Here is a 24,717-nt window from a genome sequence, read left to right as displayed (position 1 = left end):
TTTACTTTATGAGGACCTGGACCAAACTCTGCTGTGAGACGACGGGAGAAGAAGCAGAACTGATAACGAGAGACGAATCTACTATGTGGACGAAAAGTTACAGAACACAATGTATGACTCCACTAATGTTCTTATTGTATTGTTGTATTGTATTGTAAGGCGCAAATTATGTTATAATTATGGGCGTATGTATGGTTGATCAGTTTGAAGTTTGATTGTTAAATTTTTACTGTTTATGACAAATAAATAAAGAATCAGCCTCTGGAATATTTTTGAAGATAGTAATTAAAGTCAACTTCTTCTAGTTTTTTTATTCATTTATTTTTGAAGAGGGTTTTAGTTTAACTTGTATGACTTACACACATGACACTCGACATTTCACAGATTGTTTTGTTGATTAAACTTAAGAATGAAGATCTGCCAGTTAGTCCTGTGCAGCCAGTCGCCAAACCCAGGCTGGCATCTGACGTCTGTCATCCACTTATCAAACAGGTTGCAAAATGCAAAGTTGTCACATTACACATTATCACATGACACAATTAATGTTGGATCATCATGAATAATTTACACTTTCAATAAAATTGACCATATAAATCAATTGTGCTATAAAAATACTACAGACATAAAGGTAATGAGTAGGTTTACTCCATATCATCAATTAGCATCACTGAAGTAGAATATCAGCTACGTTGGGCTTTCCTTAACTTACTTAACTGTTTTAATTTATGTTTATTTCATTTGTTGTATGTGTTTCATCAAACCGCTTCATTTAATTAACATACAGAAAAAGTAGGCAAAGTAGAAATATTCCATCAAAAGAGTAGGCTTACTGCAAACAATTACTTTCATTATCAATAGGTCAACAATTATTTTTTGTAATAACTAACTTATTGTTCAGTGAATAAAATGTCAGATAATAATGAAAATGCCCCTTATTATCCCCCTTTCTCTGAACAACAGTCAAAAACCCAAAGAACTGACTGAATTACTTTACTGACTGTGATAGAAAACTAGGAAAAAAGCAAATATTCTCATCTGAGAAACTGGTACCAGCGCATTTTTGGCATTTTTCATTTTTTTTGACGATTAATTGTCAACCAGATTTTCAGTGAATTGACTAATTGCTTAATCAACTTATAGGTTCAGCCCCCCAAAAAATACTTGAATGTCTTCCTTTGAGCAACACCACCTAACTCTGCGCGTGTGTGCGCATGCGCGAAAGCATTGACGTTTGACGGTGGCAACTGAGCCGACATACATTCGTTCCTTGATGTTGAGGAGGTAAGTGGCGCTGAAACCAATTAAAATGTTTAAGTGATGATATTGAAGTTGTCAACACCTTCTAACGGTGGGGTTTTGTTCTTCCCCACGTCTCTTTTAGTTTTGTGTGGGTTTTGTTGACGTTTGACGCCGCTAGCGGCCCGTTATTTGTGAGAAAAACCAGGAGTAGCAAACGTTTCCCTCCTCACAGGTGGTTGGTGTTAACGTTAATTGTCTCCTTGTTTACTTAACTTACTTTAAATCGCTGTTTTATCATCTTGAATTTCACAAACAGAGATATTGATTATATGCTTTGGCCTGCTATTTAGGCATTATATACCTTACTATACTTTATGTCTTAAATATGGCGTTTTTTACACCCTACTATACTATGACTTTTTATTCCTACCATACAATGACGTTTACGATACTGTACTGTCGCGTCACAGCGTTCGAACCCCGCACGTGCAGATTAGGTTAATTAGGGACTATAATGCCTTTCTATATTATGACATTTTATATCTTACTATACTATATGCATTATGACATTTTATATCTTACTATACTATATGCATTATGACATTTTATAGCCACAGCTTCTGTAGAGACTGTCTGAGGAGATGATGGATAAAGAAACAAAGTGAAACAAGTGAGTGTCCTATTTGTAAGGAAAAATTTCTACTAAAAGAAAAACCTGTTAGTTTGGCTTTAAAGAACCTGTGTGAGACTTTCTTACTGGAGAGAGATCCGAGCGTTTTAACAGGATCTCAGTCTCTCTGCTGTCTGCACTCTGAGACACTCAATCTCTTCTGTCTAGAATATCAGTCTCCAGTTTGTCTCGTCTGCAGAGATTCAAAAGCACACACAACAAAACAAATTTCATAAAACCCTGAAGCTTTTCCACAAAAACTGCAGCTGTTTCAAGAAGTTAAAGGAAACTGATCAAACAGCAGAACACATTAAGGTCCAGGATCAACACAGAGAGGCAGATTAAGGAGCAGTTTAAGAAGCTTCACCAGTTTCTAGAGGAGGAAGAGGAGGCCAGGATCACTGCTCTGAGGGAGGAGGAAGAGTTATACAATAACATTTTTATGCCTTACTATACTGATATTTTACACCTTGCTATGCAATGATGTTATTTGACCTTTTTATGTGTTGCTATAACTTTTTATGCCTGACTGTACTGTGACATATTTTGGCATTTTTAGGCCTTGCTGTTTTAATACCTTACTGTGCTATGACATTTTATGCCCATGACTTTTTTGACGTTTTTAGGCCACACTATACTATGACGTTATTTGACATTTTTATGCCTTACTATATAATGATGTTTTTATGCCTTTCAATTGCTATGACGTTTTTTGATGTTTCTATGTCTTATTATACTATGACATTATTTGACGTTTTTATGCCTTACTATACTCCAATGTTTTTCGACGTTTTTATGCCTGAATATACTATGACTTTTTATGTTTACTGTACTATGTCGTTTTTTGACGTATTTATGCCTCACTGTATTATGACGTTTTTGTGCCTTTCTATACTATGATGTTTTTTGAGGTGTTTATACCTTCCTATACTACGATGTTGTTTGGCGTTTTTGTGCCTTACTATATTATGAAGTTTTTATGCCTTACTCTACTATGGCGTTATTTGGCGTTTTTGTGCCTTAGTATACTATGACATTATTTGACATTTTTATGCCTTACTATATTATGACGTTTTTATGCCTTACTCTACTATGGCGTTATTTGGCGTTTTTGTGCCTTAGTATACTATGACATTATTTGACATTTTTATGCTTCATTAAAATATGACGTTTTTATGCCTTACTAACATATGATTTTCTTATGCCTTAATATACTATGACGTTATTTGATGTTTTTATGCCTTAGTATACTATGACGTTTTTTCACGTTTTTATGCCTCACCATATTATGACGTTTTGGTGCCTTTATATACTATGACGTTATTTGACATTTTTATGCTTCATTAAAATATGACGTTTTTATGCCTTACTATACTATGACGTTGTTTGACGTTTTCATGCCTCACTATATTATGACGTTTTTATGCCTGAATATACTATGACTTTTTATGCATTAATATACTATGACTTTTTATGCCTTACTATACCATGACGTTTTTATTACTTTTTATGCCTTACTATACAGTGACTTTTTATGCATTAATATACTATGACTTTTTATGCCTTACTATACAGTGACTTTTTATGACTTTTTATGCCTTACTATACTATGACTTTTTATGACTTTTTATGCCTTACTATACAATGACTTTTTATGCCTTACTATACAGTGACTTTTTATGCATTACTATACTATTACGTTTTTGTGATTTTTTTATGCCTCTGGGCAGATTTTCACATTGCCATGGCAACGGCAGCTCCTGACCTGTGTGTGTGCCTGCGTGCGCCTAGCAACCAGATAACCAACTCTCCAAGCTCTGCTAGCTTTATATTAGCCGCATGTTAGGTCTTAAATTACATTTAGTTAGGTCTTAAATATGTAAGTCCATTCACTGCTTCCTTCGTTGCTTTTTTTTTGTTTTGTTAAATGAGTGAATGAAGTTGTGACGGTCTCCGCTGAGACAGAGAAGAGGAGAAGCTACTAGCCCTCTCTCGCTGTCACTTCTAGTCGCGTTGCTCTCCTCCCCAGTAATGTTAAATTTAGCAGAGAAAAAAACATAATAGTGGTAATTTAGATAGCGGTTCATGGGATTCATTAACCCTCAGGGGTCCCTCTGTCCTTTTTTGGACATTTTCTTTACTTTTCTTTTTTGATTTGCTGATCATTTTGGCTGTGTTACAGCTGAAGGTATGGATGGAAAAACATCATAGTATAGTATAAAATTTCAAAAAACGTCATAGTATAATAAGGCATAAAAATGGCAAAAAACATCATAGTATTGTATGGCATAAAATTTCAAAAAACGTCATAGTATAATAAGGCATAAAAATGGCAAAAAATGTCATAGTATAGTAAGGCAAAAAAAAATGCCAAAAAAGTCATATTATAGTAGAGCATAAAAATGACAAAAAACCTCATAGTATGGCATAAAATTTCAAAAAAAACGCCAAAAAAGTCATATTATAGTAGAGCATAAAAATGACAAAAAACGTCATAGTATGGCATAAAATTTCAAAAAAACGCCAAAAAAGTCATATTATAGTAGAGCATAAAAATGACAAAAAACGTCATAGTATGGCATAAAATTTCAAAAAAACATCATAGTATAATAAGGCATAAAAATGTCAAAAAACATCATAGTATTGTATGGCATAAAATTTCAAAATGTCATAGTATAATAAGGCATAAAAATGTCAAAAAACGTCATAGAATTGTATGGCATAAAATTTCAAAAAAACATCATAGTATTATAAGGCATAAAAATGACAAAAAAACCTCATATTATAGTCAGGCACAAAACTTCACAGTATAGTAAGGCATAAAAATGGCAAAAAACGTCATAGTATAGTCAGGCACAAAACGTCACAGTATAGTAAGGCATAAAAATGCCAAAAAAATACATATTCTAGTAGAGCATAAAAATGTCAAAAAACGTCATAGTATTGTATGGCATAAAATTTCAAAAAACGTCATAGTATAATAAGGCATAAAAATGGCAAAAAAAGGTCATAGTATAATCAGGCACAAAACGTCACAGTATAGTAAGGCATAAAAATAACAAAAAAAGTAATATTCTAGTAGAGCATAAAAATGGCAAAAAACGTCATAGTATTGTATGGCATAAAATTTCAAAAAACGTCATAGTATAGTCAGGCACAAAACGTCACAGTATAGTAAGGCATAAAAATGCCAAAAAAATACATATTATAGTAGAGCATAAAAAACGTCATAGTATTGTATGGCATAAAATTTCAAAAAAACATCATAGTATAATAAGGCATAAAAATGTCAAAAAAACGTCATAGTATAATAAGGAATAAAAATGTCAAAAAACGTCATATTGTATGGCATAAAATTTCAAAAAAAACATCATAGCATAATAAGGCATAAAAATTACAAAAAAACGTCACAGTATAGTAAGGCATAAAAATGCAAAAAAAAGTCATATTCTAGTAGAGCATAAAAATGGCAAAAAACGTCATAGTATAGTCAGGCACAAAACGTCACAGTATAGTAAGGCATAAAAATGGCAAAAAACGTCATAGTATAGTCAGGCACAAAACGTCACAGTATAGTAAGGCATAAAAATGCCAAAAAAATACATATTATAGTAGAGCATAAAAATGGCAAAAAACGTCATAGTATTGTATTGCATAAAATTTCAAAAAACGTCATAGTATAATAAGGCATAAAAATGTCAAAAAACGTCATAGTATTGTATGGTATAAAATTTCAAAAAACGTCATAGTATAATAAGGCATAAAAATGGCAAAAAAAGGTCATAGTATAGTCAGGCACAAAACGTCACAGTATAGTAAGGCATAAAAATAACAAAAAAAGTAATATTCTAGTAGAGCATAAAAATGGCAAAAAACGTCATAGTATAGTCAGGCACAAAACGTCACAGTATAGTAAGGCATAGAAATGCCAAAAAAATACATATTATAGTAGAGCATAAAAATGTCAAAAAACGTCATAGTATAATAAGGCATAAAAATGTCAAAAAACGTCATAGTATTGTATGGCATAAAATTTCAAAAAACGTCATAGTATAATAAGGCATAAAAATGGCAAAAAATGTCATAGTATAGTAAGGCAAAAAAAAATGCCAAAAAAGTCATATTATAGTAGAGCATAAAAATGACAAAAAACCTCATAGTATGGCATAAAATTTCAAAAAAACGCCAAAAAAGTCATATTATAGTAGAGCATAAAAATGACAAAAAACGTCATAGTATGGCATAAAATTTCAAAAAAACATCATTGTATAATAAGGCATAAAAATGACAAAACGTCATAGTATGGCATAAAATTTCAAAAAAACATAGTATAATAAGGCATAAAAATGTCAAAAAACGTCATAGTATAGTCAGGCACAAAACGTCACAGTATAGTAAGGCATAAAAATGCCAAAAAAATACATATTATAGTAGAGCATAAAAATGTCAAAAAACGTCATAGTATTGTATTGCATAAAATTTCAAAAAACGTCATAGTATAATAAGGCATAAAAATGTCAAAAAACGTCACAGTATAGTAAGGCATAAAAATGCCAAAAAAATACATATTATAGTAGAGCATAAAAAACGTCATAGTATTGTATGGCATAAAATTTAAAAAAAACATCATAGTATAATAAGGCATAAAAATGTCAAAAAAAACGTCATAGTATAATAAGGAATAAAAATGTCAAAAAACGTCATATTGTATGGCATAAAATTTAAAAAAAAAACATCATAGCATAATAAGGCATAAAAATAACAAAAAAACGTCATAGTATAGTCAGGCACAAAACTTCACAGTATAGTAAGGCATAGAAATGCCAAAAAAATACATATTATAGTAGAGCATAAAAATGTCAAAAAACGTCATAGTATAATAAGGCATAAAAATGTCAAAAAACGTCATAGAATTGTATGGCATAAAATTTCAAAAAAACATCATAGTATTATAAGGCATAAAAATGACAAAAAAACCTCATAGTATAGTCAGGCACAAAACTTCACAGTATAGTAAGGCATAAAAATGGCAAAAAACGTCATAGTATAGTCAGGCACAAAACGTCACAGTATAGTAAGGCATAAAAATAACAAAAAAAGTAATATTCTAGTAGAGCATAAAAATGGCAAAAAACGTCATAGTATAGTCAGGCACAAAATGTCACAGTATAGTAAGGCATAGAAATGCCAAAAAAATACATATTATAGTAGAGCATAAAAATGTCAAAAAACGTCATAGTATAATAAGGCATAAAAATGGCAAAAAATGTCATAGTATAGTAAGGCAAAAAAAAATGCCAAAAAAGTCATATTATAGTAGAGCATAAAAATGACAAAACATCATAGTATGGCATAAAATTTCAAAAAAACATCATAGTATAATAAGGCATAAAAATGACAAAACGTCATAGTATGGCATAAAATTTCAAAAAAACATCATAGTATAATAAGGCATAAAAATGTCAAAAAACGTCATAGTATTGTATGGCATAAAATTTCAAAAAATGTCATAGTATAATAAGGCATAAAAATGTCAAAAAACGTCATAGAATTGTATGGCATAAAATTTAAAAAAAACATCATAGTATTATAAGGCATAAAAATGACAAAAAAAAACCTCATAGTATAGTCAGGCACAAAACTTCACAGTATAGTAAGGCATAAAAATGGCAAAAAACGTCATAGTATAGTCAGGCACAAAACGTCACAGTATAGTAAGGCATAAAAATAACAAAAAAAGTAATATTCTAGTAGAGCATAAAAATGGCAAAAAACGTCATAGTATAGTCAGGCACAAAATGTCACAGTATAGTAAGGCATAGAAATGCCAAAAAAATACATATTATAGTAGAGCATAAAAATGTCAAAAAACGTCATAGTATAATAAGGCATAAAAATGGCAAAAAATGTCATAGTATAGTAAGGCAAAAAAAAATGCCAAAAAAGTCATATTATAGTAGAGCATAAAAATGACAAAACATCATAGTATGGCATAAAATTTCAAAAAAACATCATAGTATAATAAGGCATAAAAATGACAAAACGTCATAGTATGGCATAAAATTTCAAAAAAACATCATAGTATAATAAGGCATAAAAATGTCAAAAAACGTCATAGTATTGTATGGCATAAAATTTCAAAAAATGTCATAGTATAATAAGGCATAAAAATGTCAAAAAACGTCATAGAATTGTATGGCATAAAATTTAAAAAAAACATCATAGTATTATAAGGCATAAAAATGACAAAAAAAACCTCATAGTATAGTCAGGCACAAAACTTCACAGTATAGTAAGGCATAAAAATGGCAAAAAACGTCATAGTATAGTCAGGCACAAAACGTCACAGTATAGTAAGGCATAAAAATAACAAAAAAAGTAATATTCTAGTAGAGCATAAAAATGGCAAAAAACGTCATAGTATAGTCAGGCACAAAATGTCACAGTATAGTAAGGCATAGAAATGCCAAAAAAATACATATTATAGTAGAGCATAAAAATGTCAAAAAACGTCATAGTATAATAAGGCATAAAAATGGCAAAAAATGTCATAGTATAGTAAGGCAAAAAAAAATGCCAAAAAAGTCATATTATAGTAGAGCATAAAAATGACAAAACATCATAGTATGGCATAAAATTTCAAAAAAACATCATAGTATAATAAGGCATAAAAATGACAAAACGTCATAGTATGGCATAAAATTTCAAAAAAACATCATAGTATAATAAGGCATAAAAATGTCAAAAAACGTCATAGTATTGTATGGCATAAAATTTCAAAAAATGTCATAGTATAATAAGGCATAAAAATGTCAAAAAACGTCATAGAATTGTATGGCATAAAATTTAAAAAAAACATCATAGTATTATAAGGCATAAAAATGACAAAAAAAAACCTCATAGTATAGTCAGGCACAAAACTTCACAGTATAGTAAGGCATAAAAATGGCAAAAAACGTCATAGTATAGTCAGGCACAAAACGTCACAGTATAGTAAGGCATAAAAATAACAAAAAAAGTAATATTCTAGTAGAGCATAAAAATGGCAAAAAACGTCATAGTATAGTCAGGCACAAAATGTCACAGTATAGTAAGGCATAGAAATGCCAAAAAAATACATATTATAGTAGAGCATAAAAATGTCAAAAAACGTCATAGTATAATAAGGCATAAAAATGGCAAAAAATGTCATAGTATAGTAAGGCAAAAAAAAATGCCAAAAAAGTCATATTATAGTAGAGCATAAAAATGACAAAACATCATAGTATGGCATAAAATTTCAAAAAAACATCATAGTATAATAAGGCATAAAAATGACAAAACGTCATAGTATGGCATAAAATTTCAAAAAAACATCATAGTATAATAAGGCATAAAAATGTCAAAAAACGTCATAGTATTGTATGGCATAAAATTTCAAAAAATGTCATAGTATAATAAGGCATAAAAATGTCAAAAAACGTCATAGAATTGTATGGCATAAAATTTAAAAAAAACATCATAGTATTATAAGGCATAAAAATGACAAAAAAAACCTCATAGTATAGTCAGGCACAAAACTTCACAGTATAGTAAGGCATAAAAATGCCAAAAAAAGTCATATTCTAGTAGAGCATAAAAATGGCAAAAAACGTCATAGTATTGTATGGCATAAAATTTCAAAAAACGTCATAGTATAGTAAGGCATAAAAATGCCAAAAAAATACATATTATAGTACAGCATAAAAAACGTCATAGTATTGTATGGCATAAAATTTCAAAAAACGTCATAGTATAATAAGGCATAAAAATGGCAAAAAATGTCATAGTATAGTAAGGCAAAAAAAAAAGCCAAAAAAGTCATATTATAGTAGAGCATAAAAATGACAAAACATCATAGTATGGCATAAAATTTCAAAAAAACATCATAGTATAATAAGGCATAAAAATGACAAAACGTCATAGTATGGCATAAAATTTCAAAAAAACATCATAGTATAATAAGGCATAAAAATGACAAAAAACGTCATAGAATTGTATGGCATAAAATTTAAAAAAAACATCATAGTATTATAAGGCATAAAAATGACAAAAAAACCTCATAGTATAGTCAGGCACAAAACTTCACAGTATGGTAAGGCATAAAAATGCCAAAAAAAGTCATATTCTAGTAGAGCATAAAAATTGCAAAAAACGTCATAGTATAGTCGGGCACAAAAATGATAAAAAAAGTCATTCTAGTAGAGCATAAAAATGGCAAAAAAGTCATAGTATTGTATGGCATAAAATTTCAAAAAACGTCATAGTATAGTCAGGCACAAAACGTCACAGTATAGTAAGGCATAAAAATGCCAAAAAAATACATATTATAGTAGAGCATAAAAAACGTCATAGTATTGTATGGCATAAAATTTCAAAAAAACATAGTATAATAAGGCATAAAAATGTCAAAAAAACGTCATAGTATAATAAGGAATAAAAATGTCAAAAAACGTCATATTGTATGGCATAAAATTTAAAAAAAACATCATAGCATAATAAGGCATAAAAATAACAAAAAAACGTCATAGTATAGTCAGGCACAAAACTTCACAGTATAGTAAGGCATAAAAATGCCAAAAAAATACATATTATAGTAGAGCATAAAAAACGTCATAGTATTGTATGGCATAAAATTTCAAAAAAACATCATAGTATAATAAGGCATAAAAATGTCAAAAAAACGTCAAAGTATAATAAGGAATAAAAATGTCAAAAAACGTCATTGTATGGCATAAAATTTCAAAAAAAACATCATAGCATAATAAGGCATAAAAATGCCAAAAAAAGTCATATTCTAGTAAAGCATAAAAATGTCAAAAAACGTCATGGTATTGTATGGCATAAAATTTCAAAAAACGTCATAGCATAATAAGGCATAAAAATGCCAAAAAAAGTCATATTCTAGTAAAGCATAAAAATGTCAAAAAACGTCATGGTATTGTATGGCATAAAATTTCAAAAAACGTCATAGCATAATAAGGCATAAAAATGCCAAAAAAAGTCATATTCTAGTAAAGCATAAAAATGTCAAAAAACGTCATGGTATTGTATGGCATAAAATTTCAAAAAACGTCATAGTATAATAAAGCATAAAAATGTCAAAAAACGTCATGGTATTGTATGGCATGAAATTTCAAAAAACGTCATAGTATAATAAGGCATAAAAATGGCAAAAAAGTCATATTATAGTAGAGCATAAAAATGGCAAAAAAACTTCATAGTATTGTATGGCATAAAATTTCAAAAAAACATCATAGTATAATAAGGCATAAAAATGACAAAAAAACGTCATAGTATACTAAGGCATAAAAATGACAAAAAAACGTCATAGTATACCCAGGCACAAAACTTCACAGTATAGTAAGGCATAAAAATGGCAAAAAACGTCATAGTATAGTCAGGCACAAAACGTCACAGTATAGTAAGGCATAAAAATGCCAAAAAAATACATATTATAGTAGAGCATAAAAATGTCAAAAAACGTCATAGTATTGTATTGCATAAAATTTCAAAAAACGTCATAGTATAATAAGGCATAAAAATGTCAAAAAACGTCACAGTATAGTAAGGCATAAAAATGCCAAAAAAATACATATTATAGTAGAGCATAAAAAACGTCATAGTATTGTATGGCATAAAATTTAAAAAAAACATCATAGTATAATAAGGCATAAAAATGTCAAAAAAACGTCATAGTATAATAAGGAATAAAAATGTCAAAAAACGTCATATTGTATGGCATAAAATTTCAAAAAAAACATCATAGCATAATAAGGCATAAAAATAACAAAAAAACGTCATAGTATAGTCAGGCACAAAACTTCACAGTATAGTAAGGCATAGAAATGCCAAAAAAATACATATTATAGTAGAGCATAAAAATGTCAAAAAACGTCATAGTATAATAAGGCATAAAAATGGCAAAAAATGTCATAGTATAGTAAGGCAAAAAAAAATGCCAAAAAAAGTCATATTATAGTAGAGCATAAAAATGACAAAACATCATAGTATGGCATAAAATTTCAAAAAAACATCATAGTATAATAAGGCATAAAAATGACAAAACGTCATAGTATGGCATAAAATTTCAAAAAAACATCATAGTATAATAAGGCATAAAAATGTCAAAAAACGTCATAGTATTGTATGGCATAAAATTTCAAAAAATGTCATAGTATAATAAGGCATAAAAATGTCAAAAAACGTCATAGAATTGTATGGCATAAAATTTAAAAAAAAACATCATAGTATTATAAGGCATAAAAATGACAAAAAAACCTCATAGTATAGTCAGGCACAAAACTTCACAGTATAGTAAGGCATAAAAATGCCAAAAAAAGTCATATTCTAGTAGAGCATAAAAATGGCAAAAAACGTCATAGTATTGTATGGCATAAAATTTCAAAAAACGTCATAGTATAGTAAGGCATAAAAATGCCAAAAAAATACATATTATAGTACAGCATAAAAAACGTCATAGTATTGTATGGCATAAAATTTCAAAAAACGTCATAGTATAATAAGGCATAAAAATGGCAAAAAATGTCATAGTATAGTAAGGCAAAAAAAAATGCCAAAAAAGTCATATTATAGTAGAGCATAAAAATGACAAAACATCATAGTATGGCATAAAATTTCAAAAAAACATCATAGTATAATAAGGCATAAAAATGACAAAACGTCATAGTATGGCATAAAATTTCAAAAAAATATCATAGTATAATAAGGCATAAAAATGACAAAAAACGTCATAGAATTGTATGGCATAAAATTTAAAAAAAAACATCATAGTATTATAAGGCATAAAAATGACAAAAAAACCTCATAGTATAGTCAGGCACAAAACTTCACAGTATGGTAAGGCATAAAAATGCCAAAAAAAGTCATATTCTAGTAGAGCATAAAAATGGCAAAAAACGTCATAGTATAGTCGGGCACAAAAATGACAAAAAAAGTCATTCTAGTAGAGCATAAAAATGGCAAAAAAGTCATAGTATTGTATGGCATAAAATTTCAAAAAACGTCATAGTATAGTCAGGCACAAAACGTCACAGTATAGTAAGGCATAAAAATGCCAAAAAAATACATATTATAGTACAGCATAAAAAACGTCATAGTATTGTATGGCATAAAATTTCAAAAAAACATAGTATAATAAGGCATAAAAATGTCAAAAAAACGTCATAGTATAATAAGGAATAAAAATGTCAAAAAACGTCATATTGTATGGCATAAAATTTAAAAAAAAACATCATAGCATAATAAGGCATAAAAATAACAAAAAAACGTCATAGTATAGTCAGGCACAAAACTTCACAGTATAGTAAGGCATAAAAATGCCAAAAAAATACATATTATAGTAGAGCATAAAAAACGTCATAGTATTGTATGGCATAAAATTTCAAAAAAACATCATAGTATAATAAGGCATAAAAATGTCAAAAAAACGTCATAGTATAATAAGGAATAAAAATGTCAAAAAACGTCATTGTATGGCATAAAATTTCAAAAAAAACATCATAGCATAATAAGGCATAAAAATGCCAAAAAAAGTCATATTATAGTAGAGCATAAAAATGGCAAAAAAACTTCATAGTATTGTATGGCATAAAATTTCAAAAAAACATCATAGTATAATAAGGCATAAAAATGACAAAAAAACGTCATAGTATACTAAGGCATAAAAATGACAAAAAAACGTCATAGTATACCCAGGCACAAAACTTCACAGTATAGTAAGGCATAAAAATGGCAAAAAACGTCATAGTATAGTCAGGCACAAAACGTCACAGTATAGTAAGGCATAAAAATGCCAAAAAAATACATATTATAGTAGAGCATAAAAATGTCAAAAAACGTCATAGTATTGTATTGCATAAAATTTCAAAAAACGTCATAGTATAATAAGGCATAAAAATGTCAAAAAACGTCACAGTATAGTAAGGCATAAAAATGCCAAAAAAATACATATTATAGTAGAGCATAAAAAACGTCATAGTATTGTGTGGCATAAAATTTAAAAAAAACATCATAGTATAATAAGGCATAAAAATGTCAAAAAAACGTCATAGTATAATAAGGAATAAAAATGTCAAAAAACGTCATATTGTATGGCATAAAATTTCAAAAAAAACATCATAGCATAATAAGGCATAAAAATAACAAAAAAACGTCATAGTATAGTCAGGCACAAAACTTCACAGTATAGTAAGGCATAAAAATGCCAAAAAAAATACATATTATAGTAGAGCATAAAAAACGTCATAGTATTGTATGGCATAAAATTTAAAAAAAACATCATAGTATAATAAGGCATAAAAATGTCAAAAAAACGTCATAGTATAATAAGGAATAAAAATGTCAAAAAACGTCATATTGTATGGCATAAAATTTAAAAAAAAACATCATAGCATAATAAGGCATAAAAATGCCAAAAAAAGTCATATTCTAGTAGAGCATAAAAATGTCAAAAAACGTCATAGTATTGTATGGCATAAAATTTCAAAAAACGTCATAGTATAATAAGGCATAAAAATGTCAAAAAACGTCATAGTATAATAAGGCATAAAAATGGCAGAAAAGTCATATTATAGTAGAGCATAAAAATGGCAAAAAAACTTCATAGTATTGTATGGCATAAAATTTCAAAAAAACATAGTATAATAAGGCATAAAAATGACAAAAAAACGTCATAGTATACTAAGGCATAAAAATGACAAAAAAACGTCATAGTATACCCAGGCACAAAACTTCACAGTATAGTAAGGCATAAAAATGGCAAAAAACGTCATAGTATAGTCAGGCACAAAACGTCACAGTATAGTAAGGCATAAAAATGCCAAAAAAATACATATTATAGTAGAGCATAAAAATGTCAAAAAACGTCATAGTATTGTATTGCATAAAATTTCAAAAAACGTCATAGTATAATAAGGCATAAAAATGTCAAAAAACGTCATAGTATTGTATGGTATAAAATTTCAAAAAACGTCATAGTATAATAAGGCATAAAAATGGCAAAAAAAGGTCATAGTATAGTCAGGCACAAAACGTCACAGTATAGTAAGGCATAAAAATAACAAAAAAAGTAATATTCTAGTAGAGCATAAAAATGGCAAAAAACGTCATAGTATAGTCAGGCACAAAACGTCACAGTATAGTAAGGCATAGAAATGCCAAAAAAATACATATTATAGTAGAGCATAAAAATGACAAAAAACGTCATAGTACAGTCAGGCACAAAACTTCACAGTATAGTAAGGCATAAAAATGCCAAAAAAAGTCATATTCTAGTAGAGCATAAAAATGGCAAAAAACGTCATAGTACAGTCAGGCACAAAACGTCACAGTTATAGTAAGGCATAAAAATGCCAAAAAAAGTCATATTCTAGTAGAGCATAAAAATGGCAAAAAACGTCATAGTACAGTCAGGCACAAAACTTCACAGTATAGTAAGGCATAAAAATGCCAAAAAAATACATAATATAGTAGAGCATAAAAATGGCAAAAAACGTCATGGGATTTATTAACCCTCAGGGGTCCCTCTGTCCTTTTTTGGACATTTTCTTTACTTTTCTACCTCATAGTATGGCATAAAATTTCAAAAAAACATCATAGTATAATAAGGCATAAAAATGTCAAAAAACGTCATAGTATTGTATGGCATAAAATTTCAAAAAATGTCATAGTATTATAAGGCATAAAAATGACAAAAAAACCTCATAGTATAGTCAGGCACAAAACTTCACAGTATAGTAAGGCATAAAAATGGCAAAAAACGTCATAGTATAGTCAGGCACAAAACGTCACAGTATAGTAAGGCATAAAAATGCCAAAAAAATACATATTGTAGTAGAGCATAAAAATGTCAAAAAACGTCATAGTATTGTATTGCATAAAATTTCAAAAAACGTCATAGTATAATAAGGCATAAAAATGTCAAAAAAAGTCATAGTATTGTATGGTATAAAATTTCAAAAAACGTCATAGTATAATAAGGCATAAAAATGGCAAAAAAAGGTCATAGTATAGTCAGGCACAAAACGTCACAGTATAGTAAGGCATAGAAATGCCAAAAAAATACATATTATAGTAGAGCATAAAAATGACAAAAAACGTCATAGTATGGCATAAAATTTCAAAAAAACATCATAGTATAATAAGGCATAAAAATGACAAAACGTCATAGTATGGCATAAAATTTCAAAAAAAACATCATAGTATAATAAGGCATAAAAATGTCAAAAAACGTCATAGTATTGTATGGCATAAAATTTCACAGTATAGTAAGGCATAAAAATGGCAAAAAACGTCATAGTACAGTCAGGCACAAAACGTCACAGTTATAGTAAGGCATAAAAATGCCAAAAAAATACATAATATAGTAGAGCATAAAAATGGCAAAAAACGTCATGGGATTTATTAACCCTCAGGGGTCCCTCTGTCCTTTTTTGGACATTTTCTTTACTTTTCTTTTTTGATTTGCTGATCATTTTGGCTGTGTTACAGCTGAAGGTATGGATTTCTGCAAGAAAGTGTCTTTTTTTTTACATATTTTTAAAATCTAATGTCAGTTACTGTTACAGGTCTATTATACACTGGTAACACATTTTGTAACCTCTGGGGTTCCTCGCGTCCAAAAAAGGACACACAAAGACAATGCTATAAAATGATCATATATCAATATTTTTTTCTGCTTTTTTTGCATAAATCTCTTAAACCACTTCAGTTCTGCTCAAACCTACCAAATGATTATTAGTTTTCAGGATTTTAACCCTTTAAATGCCAGTTTGAAGACATGTTGCCTCTTGTTTTCTTAAAAAAACCAGAATATGAGATATTTCCCACATAATACATGATGGCGGGATGTGACAGTCTTTTATATCAAGACATTTCTCAAAACCAGAATATGATCAGTGTGACTTTTGAACACTGGAAATAAATCATGTACTCATCCCGGCAGTAGCCCCCGTGGCACTCAAAATTTCCCTGGAATTTTGTAGTTACATTTCATGCCTAAAACTGCCAAAACTTTTTATGCCTTACCATACTATTACGTTTTTATGATTTACTATAATAAGACTTTTTATTACTTTTTATGCCTTACTATACAATGACGTTTTTATGCCTTACTATGCTATCACGTTTTCTTTATTTTTATGCCTTACTATACTATGACGTTTTTTTTTTAAGTATATTTTTTGGCTTTTTATGCCTTAATTTGTTAGTATAGTAAACAAGGAGGCAGAGAGGGGGAATGACATGCAGCGAAAGGCCGTCTAATGCGGGATTCGAACCGGGGCCAACTGCAGCGAGGACTGTAGCCTCTACACATGGGTCGCCCGCTTAGACCACTACGCTACACGACGCCCCTATTATGACGTTTTTATGCCTTATTATACCTTACAATACTATGTCGTTTTTATTACTTTTTATACCTTACTATACTATGACGTTTTTATGATTTTTTATGCCTTACTATACTATGACGTTTTTATGATTTTTTTATGCCTTACTATACTATTACTATTAGTAATGCCTTACTATACTGTGACGTTTTGTGCCTGACTGTACTATGACGTTTTTTTGTCATTTTTATGCCTTATTATACTATGATGTTTTTTTGAAATTTTATGCCATTTTTATGCTCTACTATAATATGACTTTTTTGGCATTATTTTTTGCCTTACTATACTGTGACGTTTTTTGACATTTTTATGCTCTACTAGAATATTACTTTTTTTGGCATTTTTTATGCCTTACTAAACTGTGACTTTTTATGCCTTAATATACAATTACTTATTATACTATGATGTTTTTATGACTTTTTATGCCTTACTATACTATGTCGTTTTTATGACTTTTTATGCCTTACCATAATATTTTTTTTTTCATTTTCATGCCTTTCTATACTATTAAAATTTTTATGCCTTACTATACTATCACGTTTTTTGACGTTTTCATGCCTTACTTTAATGTTTTTTATTTACATTTTTATCCCTTACTATACTATGACATTAGTTGACATTTTAATTCCTTACTAAAATATGAATTTCTTATGCCTAAATATACCATGACGTTAATTTACTTTTTTATGCCCTTACTATACTATGACATTTTTCAACGTTTTTATGCCTTACAATACTATGACGTCTTTTGGCGTTTTTCAGACCTTACTAAAATATGACATTTTTATGCCTTACTATATTATGACGTTTTTGACACTTTTATATTTTACAAAAATATGACTTTTTTATTCCTTTTTATACTATGACGTTTTTGACATTTTCAGGCCTCACTATATAATGACATTTTAATGCTTTACTAAAATATGATTTTTTTATGCCTTAGTATACTACGAGATTTTTCGGACGTTTTTATGCCTTGCTAAAATAAGGCTTTACTATAGTATGACGTTAGTTGACATTTTTATGCTTTACTAAAATATGATTTTTTTATGCCTTACTATACTCTGTCGTTTTTCGACATATTTTATTTTTTGATGGGCGTATTTAAAAGTGTCTAAAACACATTGTTTCTGTTGACCCTGTTCACAGTAACACATCGCTCTGCCGGTGCCCCCAGTTGGATCTCCTAACTGGCAGCGTGCTGAACAGAATCTACTGTTGGTAATGTACTGACTATTCATGAGTACCTCACACAACCCCAAAAAATCCAAACTATTCCTTTAAGCATTTCACAGATCACTGTGTAGACTGAAAAAAAAAATCACTTAAACATAAACTCAACGATTTAATTTAGTAAAATTATTAGATTTTATCCAGCTAATCAATAATACCATCCTCTGCTCTTAAGTATGTGTGTGTGAATGCATTATTTATCCATCTGGTCTATTTCTCCTGTGGTAACCCTACTTTTTATCATGTTACTGGTGGCAGATGCAGATGCAGTTTGTAGTTGAAGTTTTCAACACAGGAACAGGAAATGAAAGAATGAAGTCAATCTTCTTAATTCCAGTTGATTTTAATTATCAAATGTACATCATCTCAGAGTTTAGTTTCACATTAAATCACCCATTTCCAAATACAAAATGAGAATCTTTCTTCCCACATACAAAAATCCTCCCTTACGTATCAAAAGTAGCAGTGATTAGGCAACAACATCCAGGTCAGACATAAGGACAGATTCATCCAGATTTACACAGCATTTACACACAAACCAAAAATCTGACCTCCAATTTTCCAGCTCAGATCTGATTTTGAATGTTTTACATTAACATTTTATGTAGTGATTGACATTGTGTGTGTCTGATTTATGCTGGCAGAGAAATACTGATGATGACAGATTTTAATCATTATCAGATATAAACCCTCCAGCATCCAGCATCCCTACCTGAGTTTGACAGAACCGAGCCACATAGTTAGAAGTCAGATCTGCTCATGTGAAAATGCAGCAGAAGGAACAACAGAGAACAATGATGAACCTCTTGCTCATAAGTAAGTAGTCTGTTTTACAGTGCAGTAAACAGTAGTGTGAAGGCAGCTCAGTCATTGATTTGTTATGGCAACATTATGTACTCGTGGGGTTTTTAGGAGCCAAGGTTCAAGAGAAAGAAATCAATAAACATCAGTAGTCGTGTGCAGTTTGGCGCTTCTTGCCGGAGTGAATCTGGTCTGCCCACACTTTAAAGAAACATCATATGACAATAAACCAAACACAGAGAACTCCAGTTATTTTCATTGAGATGTTAAGCTAGTTGTTTCATTCACAGCGCTTAATTATCCTCATGGGAGATGGCCAAGCAGAGAAACCTGAGGGATTTAAACCAGCAGCCGGTCGTTTGGCCCCCCAGCTCCATCAAACCACTAAAAACCCTCACAGAACTCCATCTTTTGATCCTGGCACTGTGTAACCTGAAGGAAAGTGCTGTGTAATTCCAGTTATTTTTCTAATCATAAGCATTTAAAAGTTTGGCTCCACTTGTCTCAGTCCATGTCTTTTCCAAATCCAAAATCCAGTTAAATGTTTTGGAAACATGCAGACACCAACGTTCTCTCTAACTAACTCTTGTAAAGCTACAGCAATCTTTTATTTAATCTTTAATTTACCAATCAAGTATAAAACCTCATCAAGTGCAAAATCAATTGTCAATTGATAATGTCAGGGCAGCACAAATCAACAGATGAGATCTCTTTTTCCCAATCAGGTAATCTCTCCCTCCATTTTCTTTACAGCTTCAGGCCGGATTATAATGCCTACCACTTTTACCATTTTGCCTCCCTGACTCACTGCAGAAGTGTCCTCCTAGTAGAGCACTAAGTCTCAATTCAATGATGTTCATTCTGTCTTCCCTTCAACTTTTTAAAAGCAGATTTTTTTTTCCTTTTTGAAGGGCAGTTTGGCAGGTTGAGTAACTTTTCAAAAAAATAAAGCAAATAATTCAGGTCAGAAAATCCTTAAAACATCTGATTTGAACTGAAAAAGTTTGCACACGAAGCTTTGTTAAGCAACTTGTTCACTGGACAGTTATTTACAGTTCAGCTAATGTGTCCACTTTAACTCATACAGGGATGCAAAATGGTTCAGGAGGAGTGGACAATTTGTCTTGCGGTGCATCATGGGACGACGACATGGAAGGGGGAGCCCGGGATGTGGTCGTCACCCCACTTGACCACCAGGATGTAATTGCCTCGCTCCTTCAGCATGTAGCTGACGTTGTACTGTAGGTTGCCCAAGTGTTTGACCAGAACCTCCTCACAGGGAACCTGAGGACCGTGCACACCGACCAGGAGCATGTTCTTACCTGAGGAGAGGAGGGGAGGATAACAAGTAGGTGAAGTTCATAGTATCAGGTGTCTTTCCTGTCAGTCATGATATAATTTGACTCATTAACCTAACTCTTTAGATCTGGGGATGCATGGAGATGTTATGAGTTGTTCTATGCACTATCATCACAGGTCAATAGTGAGATCATGTTGTGGGCGGAGACTTCCTTACCGGCCTTGCTGCAGTCGACAGAGAAGCTGCTCCTCTGGCCCACGAAGGCCTTGCTGAGGCCGGGGCCTCGGCTCAGCACCTTGCTGGCGTCGGAGTCGCCCAGCCTGGGCATAGCGCTCTGGGCGAAGCTGCTGCTGGAGGCCCGTACTGCCGGATCCACTGTCAGGGTCGACGTCTCGCTGGCGTTGGTCACATTCACCAACCGAGTACCTGAGAAAGAGAGGAAGGAAAATCAGGCATAATAATTTATATAATAATTCTTTCTGTGGTAGTTTAAAATGTTTTACAAACCAGGAGAAACGTTTCTATGCAAAAACAAAGCCTGTCTCATCTGCTCCTACTTTAGTTACTACTCTCCTACATTTCCCACAATGCTATTTGACAAGCCACTATAACCTACCATGATTTATTGCATCCAGGCTTTTGTTTGTGTTTTTTAAATGTAGAAAATAATGATACAGAGTGAGTGACACAAGTACAAATTAAATAGCTGTTTTGTTATTATTATTCTTCCACTGGTGAAGAATGAACTTCCACTCTGAAGATACCAAATGACATTACTCATTTGCATTTGAAAAAAAGTAAAAGTCACTCATGAATTTACTGTCGATGTTTTAGACAGATTTATATATTTTCTGTCTGGAGCCAGTAGAAATATAAGAATGTGACGTGTTTTGAAGAGTGACGCTCATCATGTTACCTGTGACTTTAGCCTTGAAGGGACTGCCGGTGATGTGGTTTGGTCCTCCATATTTGATGCTGATCAGGTAGTTTCCAGGCGCCATGGGGGTGTACTGCACCTTGTAGCCCTCGGGAACCTCCTGGCAGTCCATCTTTACTTTGGACGGACCCTCGATTGTCACGGCCAAGGCCCCGGGGCCCGCCTTAGTGTTGTTGATGATGAACTCTGACTGGGTACCTGCAAGATTAAGGACACTCAACAAATTTTTGTTTTACAACTAACAATGTTGTTATGTTAGGGTCCCGTTGTGTTCTTTTGTGACGCTATTGTGTGAGAAATTTCAACCAGTAACAAGTGACCCACCCGTTGTGCCTCTCTCCAGTCCAGCTCCATACGCTGTGACCAGACCGGGCTCTCCGGTCTGTCCTGGTTCCCCGACTCGGACCTGGAAAGGACTCCCTGGGATGTGAGAGCCGTTGAACTTGACGTCGATGGAGTGGACACCGTTCTCTCTCGGGATGAACCGGATGGCGTACTTGTCTGGAGGTCAGACAGAGGGATTTGTTACATGCTGGCTTTTTCTTTTCTCCCTTCAGTTCCCATATTTCATTTCATATTTAAAAACCCACTTATAAAACACAAACCTTTTTCCAGCTCAGTGACGACACACTCCTCCAGAGCACCAGAGGGGCTGTGGACTTTGGCCTCCATCTTCCCCTGCGCTCCGTTCAGACGCACCGCAAAGGATGCTGGGTGATTCACCTTTAGACCAGACTCCTACCGAGGTCGGACGCACACACAGTCAGTGTGGGATAGACAGTTTAACATCAGGGAAGAAAATAAAAGACACACACTCACATACAAATGCACACACACTTTTAAGTAGCAGTTTGAGGTGCTACAAAGAAAATACCATTTCCCTGTTCCAAGTTTCTACTCTACTCTTTTCTATTGTGAGCTCTGCTCTATTTCTACCGTTTCTCTCCATGTATTCTTCTGTTTTCTACTCTTACCTGAGCTCCTGTTGGTGCAGCTTCAGCAGACAGAGGCAGATGGCCACAGTGTTACAAAGCAGCTAGACACACTGACAATGTTCTGCAGCGTTATAGTTCAGTCTTTAAAGAAGTTCTCAATGAATATGACAAGGTTTACAACAGTTTAGAGATTAAAAAAAGATGATAAAGACTATTTGACTAAAGATTGTGACCAAGATATATTTGGAGTGGGACATTTCACACTGCAGCTAGTTAGTGCTCTCTTTCTGTGCTAATCTTGCAGTCAACTTACCATTTGGGATAAACGCCAATATTGATAACACTGCGATAAGTTTTGATGTATCAATATCACAAAAACAGTTCCTTTCTATACCTTACTTTGAGGAATGTGAATATTTTGTGCGAGCACTTTCACAGAAGAAGCCAAAACTTTATTATAAATTAATAATAAAATAAAATTTGGTATAATAATGTATTAGTTTTAAATGGTGTCTAAGCAAAATCAAGATGTACAGGAACTTCAAATAAATAAAATAGTCTAAAAATGGCATAATTTAGATGTAATCTAATCAAAGAATAATACAATTATGAACCTGACCAGACATTTGGCAGCTTAAAAATTATAAAGAATTATTTCCAGTTCTGAGGTTCAATACTGAATCATAATTTCAGTGTTTTCTAATTTTAAATAATGATAATATTAAATATGATAACATATTAAATTGTAATTAAACTGGCCAACTGTTAACTTAACTAGAAGAACCAGAGAATGGTAATGGTAAAGTACCAAGACAGTGGAACTTTATCTGTTGACTGAACGGAGCAGAGGTTCATCTACAGCTACAGACAAACAAACTACAGTCTCTATGAGGGCAGCAGGAGCTCTGCTGTGGCCGTCTCTGTCTGCTGTAACTAGGCAACCACGGAGCTGATGATGCTGTTGATGATGGAGATGATGGTGCTGTTAAAAGCCTTTAAATGAAACACAAGAGAAACACCAGCAGTTCCACACCAGACAAAACGAGGGATGACCAGAGCCAGGCAAAACGGCCGAGAGAGCGAAGACAATCCGTCTATTTGATGATGAAATATTTTCTTAGTTAAGTTGACATTTTGTCCTGAGGGTGACGCTAACGGAAACGCCAAAACGGAAAGGGTTCATCGTTCCAGCTTCTCAAATGAGAAGATTTGCTGCTTTTCTCTAGTTGTCATGATTGTCAATTGAATATCTTACTTAAGCTCTGTGTAATTACAGTGAGCGTTTTCAGTATTCTGACATTTTATGACAAATAATGGTATAAAGAATTAGTCATTAATAAAAATAAATGTTATAAATTATAAATGTTAGTTAGAACCTTAAGAGTGTCAGAAGAAGGATGGAGGATGAAACATTGCCACGTTTCCTTTAGCACCTCTCTCAGGTCGGCGTGTCAACTTCACACAGAAACAGTATGTTTGCCTGACTGTGGTCATGTCCATGAGGCCAGTTGCATAAAGAAAACTTAAATACTTTTTAACCTGCCTACCTGTACAACTGCAAGGGTTCGACTGAAATGGGCTAATTAATGCTTGTGCAAAGGCTAGTGTTCAATGACTTCATTCATTTTCATTTTTAAATAAGAAACAAATCCAAAACGTTGAGTCTCCAAATGTACTTTTTTCTTGCTGAAGTGGAAGAAGCTCTGAGAACATGTTTTAACTATCATCAATTCATGAATTACAAATCTTTGAAAGATTTGGTGGCTGGAGAGTTGAGACTTTTCATTCCAGTGTTATTTTTAAAAAGCAGCACCTGGAAATTTGTTGATGTTACAGTGATTCCTCGCCTGAAATTTATACTAATAATAAATATAAAGAACTAAATTTAACATTCATCTGTCTTTGAACAAACACCCAAACCAGTCGAAGGCTCACACCCTTTTCATCTGCTCTATATAACATCCCATTTTTATGCAACTGTGCCCCAGAGCCCTTTAGCCAGGCAGGGCAGGCTGGGTGTGGAGGTGTCTCCTCATGCCTCACCTGAAGGCCGGTAACAGTGAGGCGGCGGGCGTCGTTCACCGGAGCGACGACGGGAACCAGGAAGGGGCTGTCAGGTATGTGCTTGTCGTTAAACTTCACTGAAACCTCATAATCACCTGGAGAGAGAGAGA

At 32.0% G+C, this 24,717-nt stretch overlaps 1 protein-coding gene and 1 long non-coding RNA gene across 3 annotated transcripts in view; one reads left to right on the top strand and one right to left on the bottom strand.

Moving 5' to 3' along the window:
- Nucleotides 1-1,229: 1,229 nt before the first annotated feature.
- Nucleotides 1,230-18,960, top strand: LOC130179413 (uncharacterized). Its single transcript, XR_008829292.1, has 3 exons — nt 1,230-1,281; nt 18,487-18,558; nt 18,835-18,960. It is a non-coding gene; the product is annotated as an uncharacterized LOC130179413 (long non-coding RNA).
- The window catches only part of LOC130179345 (filamin-B), a 61,281-nt gene continuing 55,458 nt past the window's right edge, over nt 18,895-24,717 (bottom strand). For both annotated transcript variants that reach the window (XM_056392266.1, XM_056392257.1), the window contains 6 exons: nt 24,587-24,702; nt 22,214-22,346; nt 21,933-22,109; nt 21,588-21,806; nt 20,888-21,097; nt 18,895-20,693 (listed from right to left, as the gene is read on the bottom strand). In XM_056392266.1, coding sequence (XP_056248241.1) covers nt 20,506-20,693; nt 20,888-21,097; nt 21,588-21,806; nt 21,933-22,109; nt 22,214-22,346; nt 24,587-24,702 — 1,043 coding nt within the window. In that variant the 3' untranslated portion in view covers nt 18,895-20,505. The remainder of the gene's footprint in view (nt 20,694-20,887; nt 21,098-21,587; nt 21,807-21,932; nt 22,110-22,213; nt 22,347-24,586; nt 24,703-24,717) is intronic.

This window comes from Seriola aureovittata, chromosome 2 (genome assembly GCF_021018895.1).
Source record: "Seriola aureovittata isolate HTS-2021-v1 ecotype China chromosome 2, ASM2101889v1, whole genome shotgun sequence".
Lineage (NCBI taxonomy): Eukaryota > Metazoa > Chordata > Actinopteri > Carangiformes > Carangidae > Seriola > Seriola aureovittata.
The sequence above is the reverse complement of the archived record's forward strand: the minus strand, read 5'-3'. Positions and strand labels throughout refer to the sequence as shown.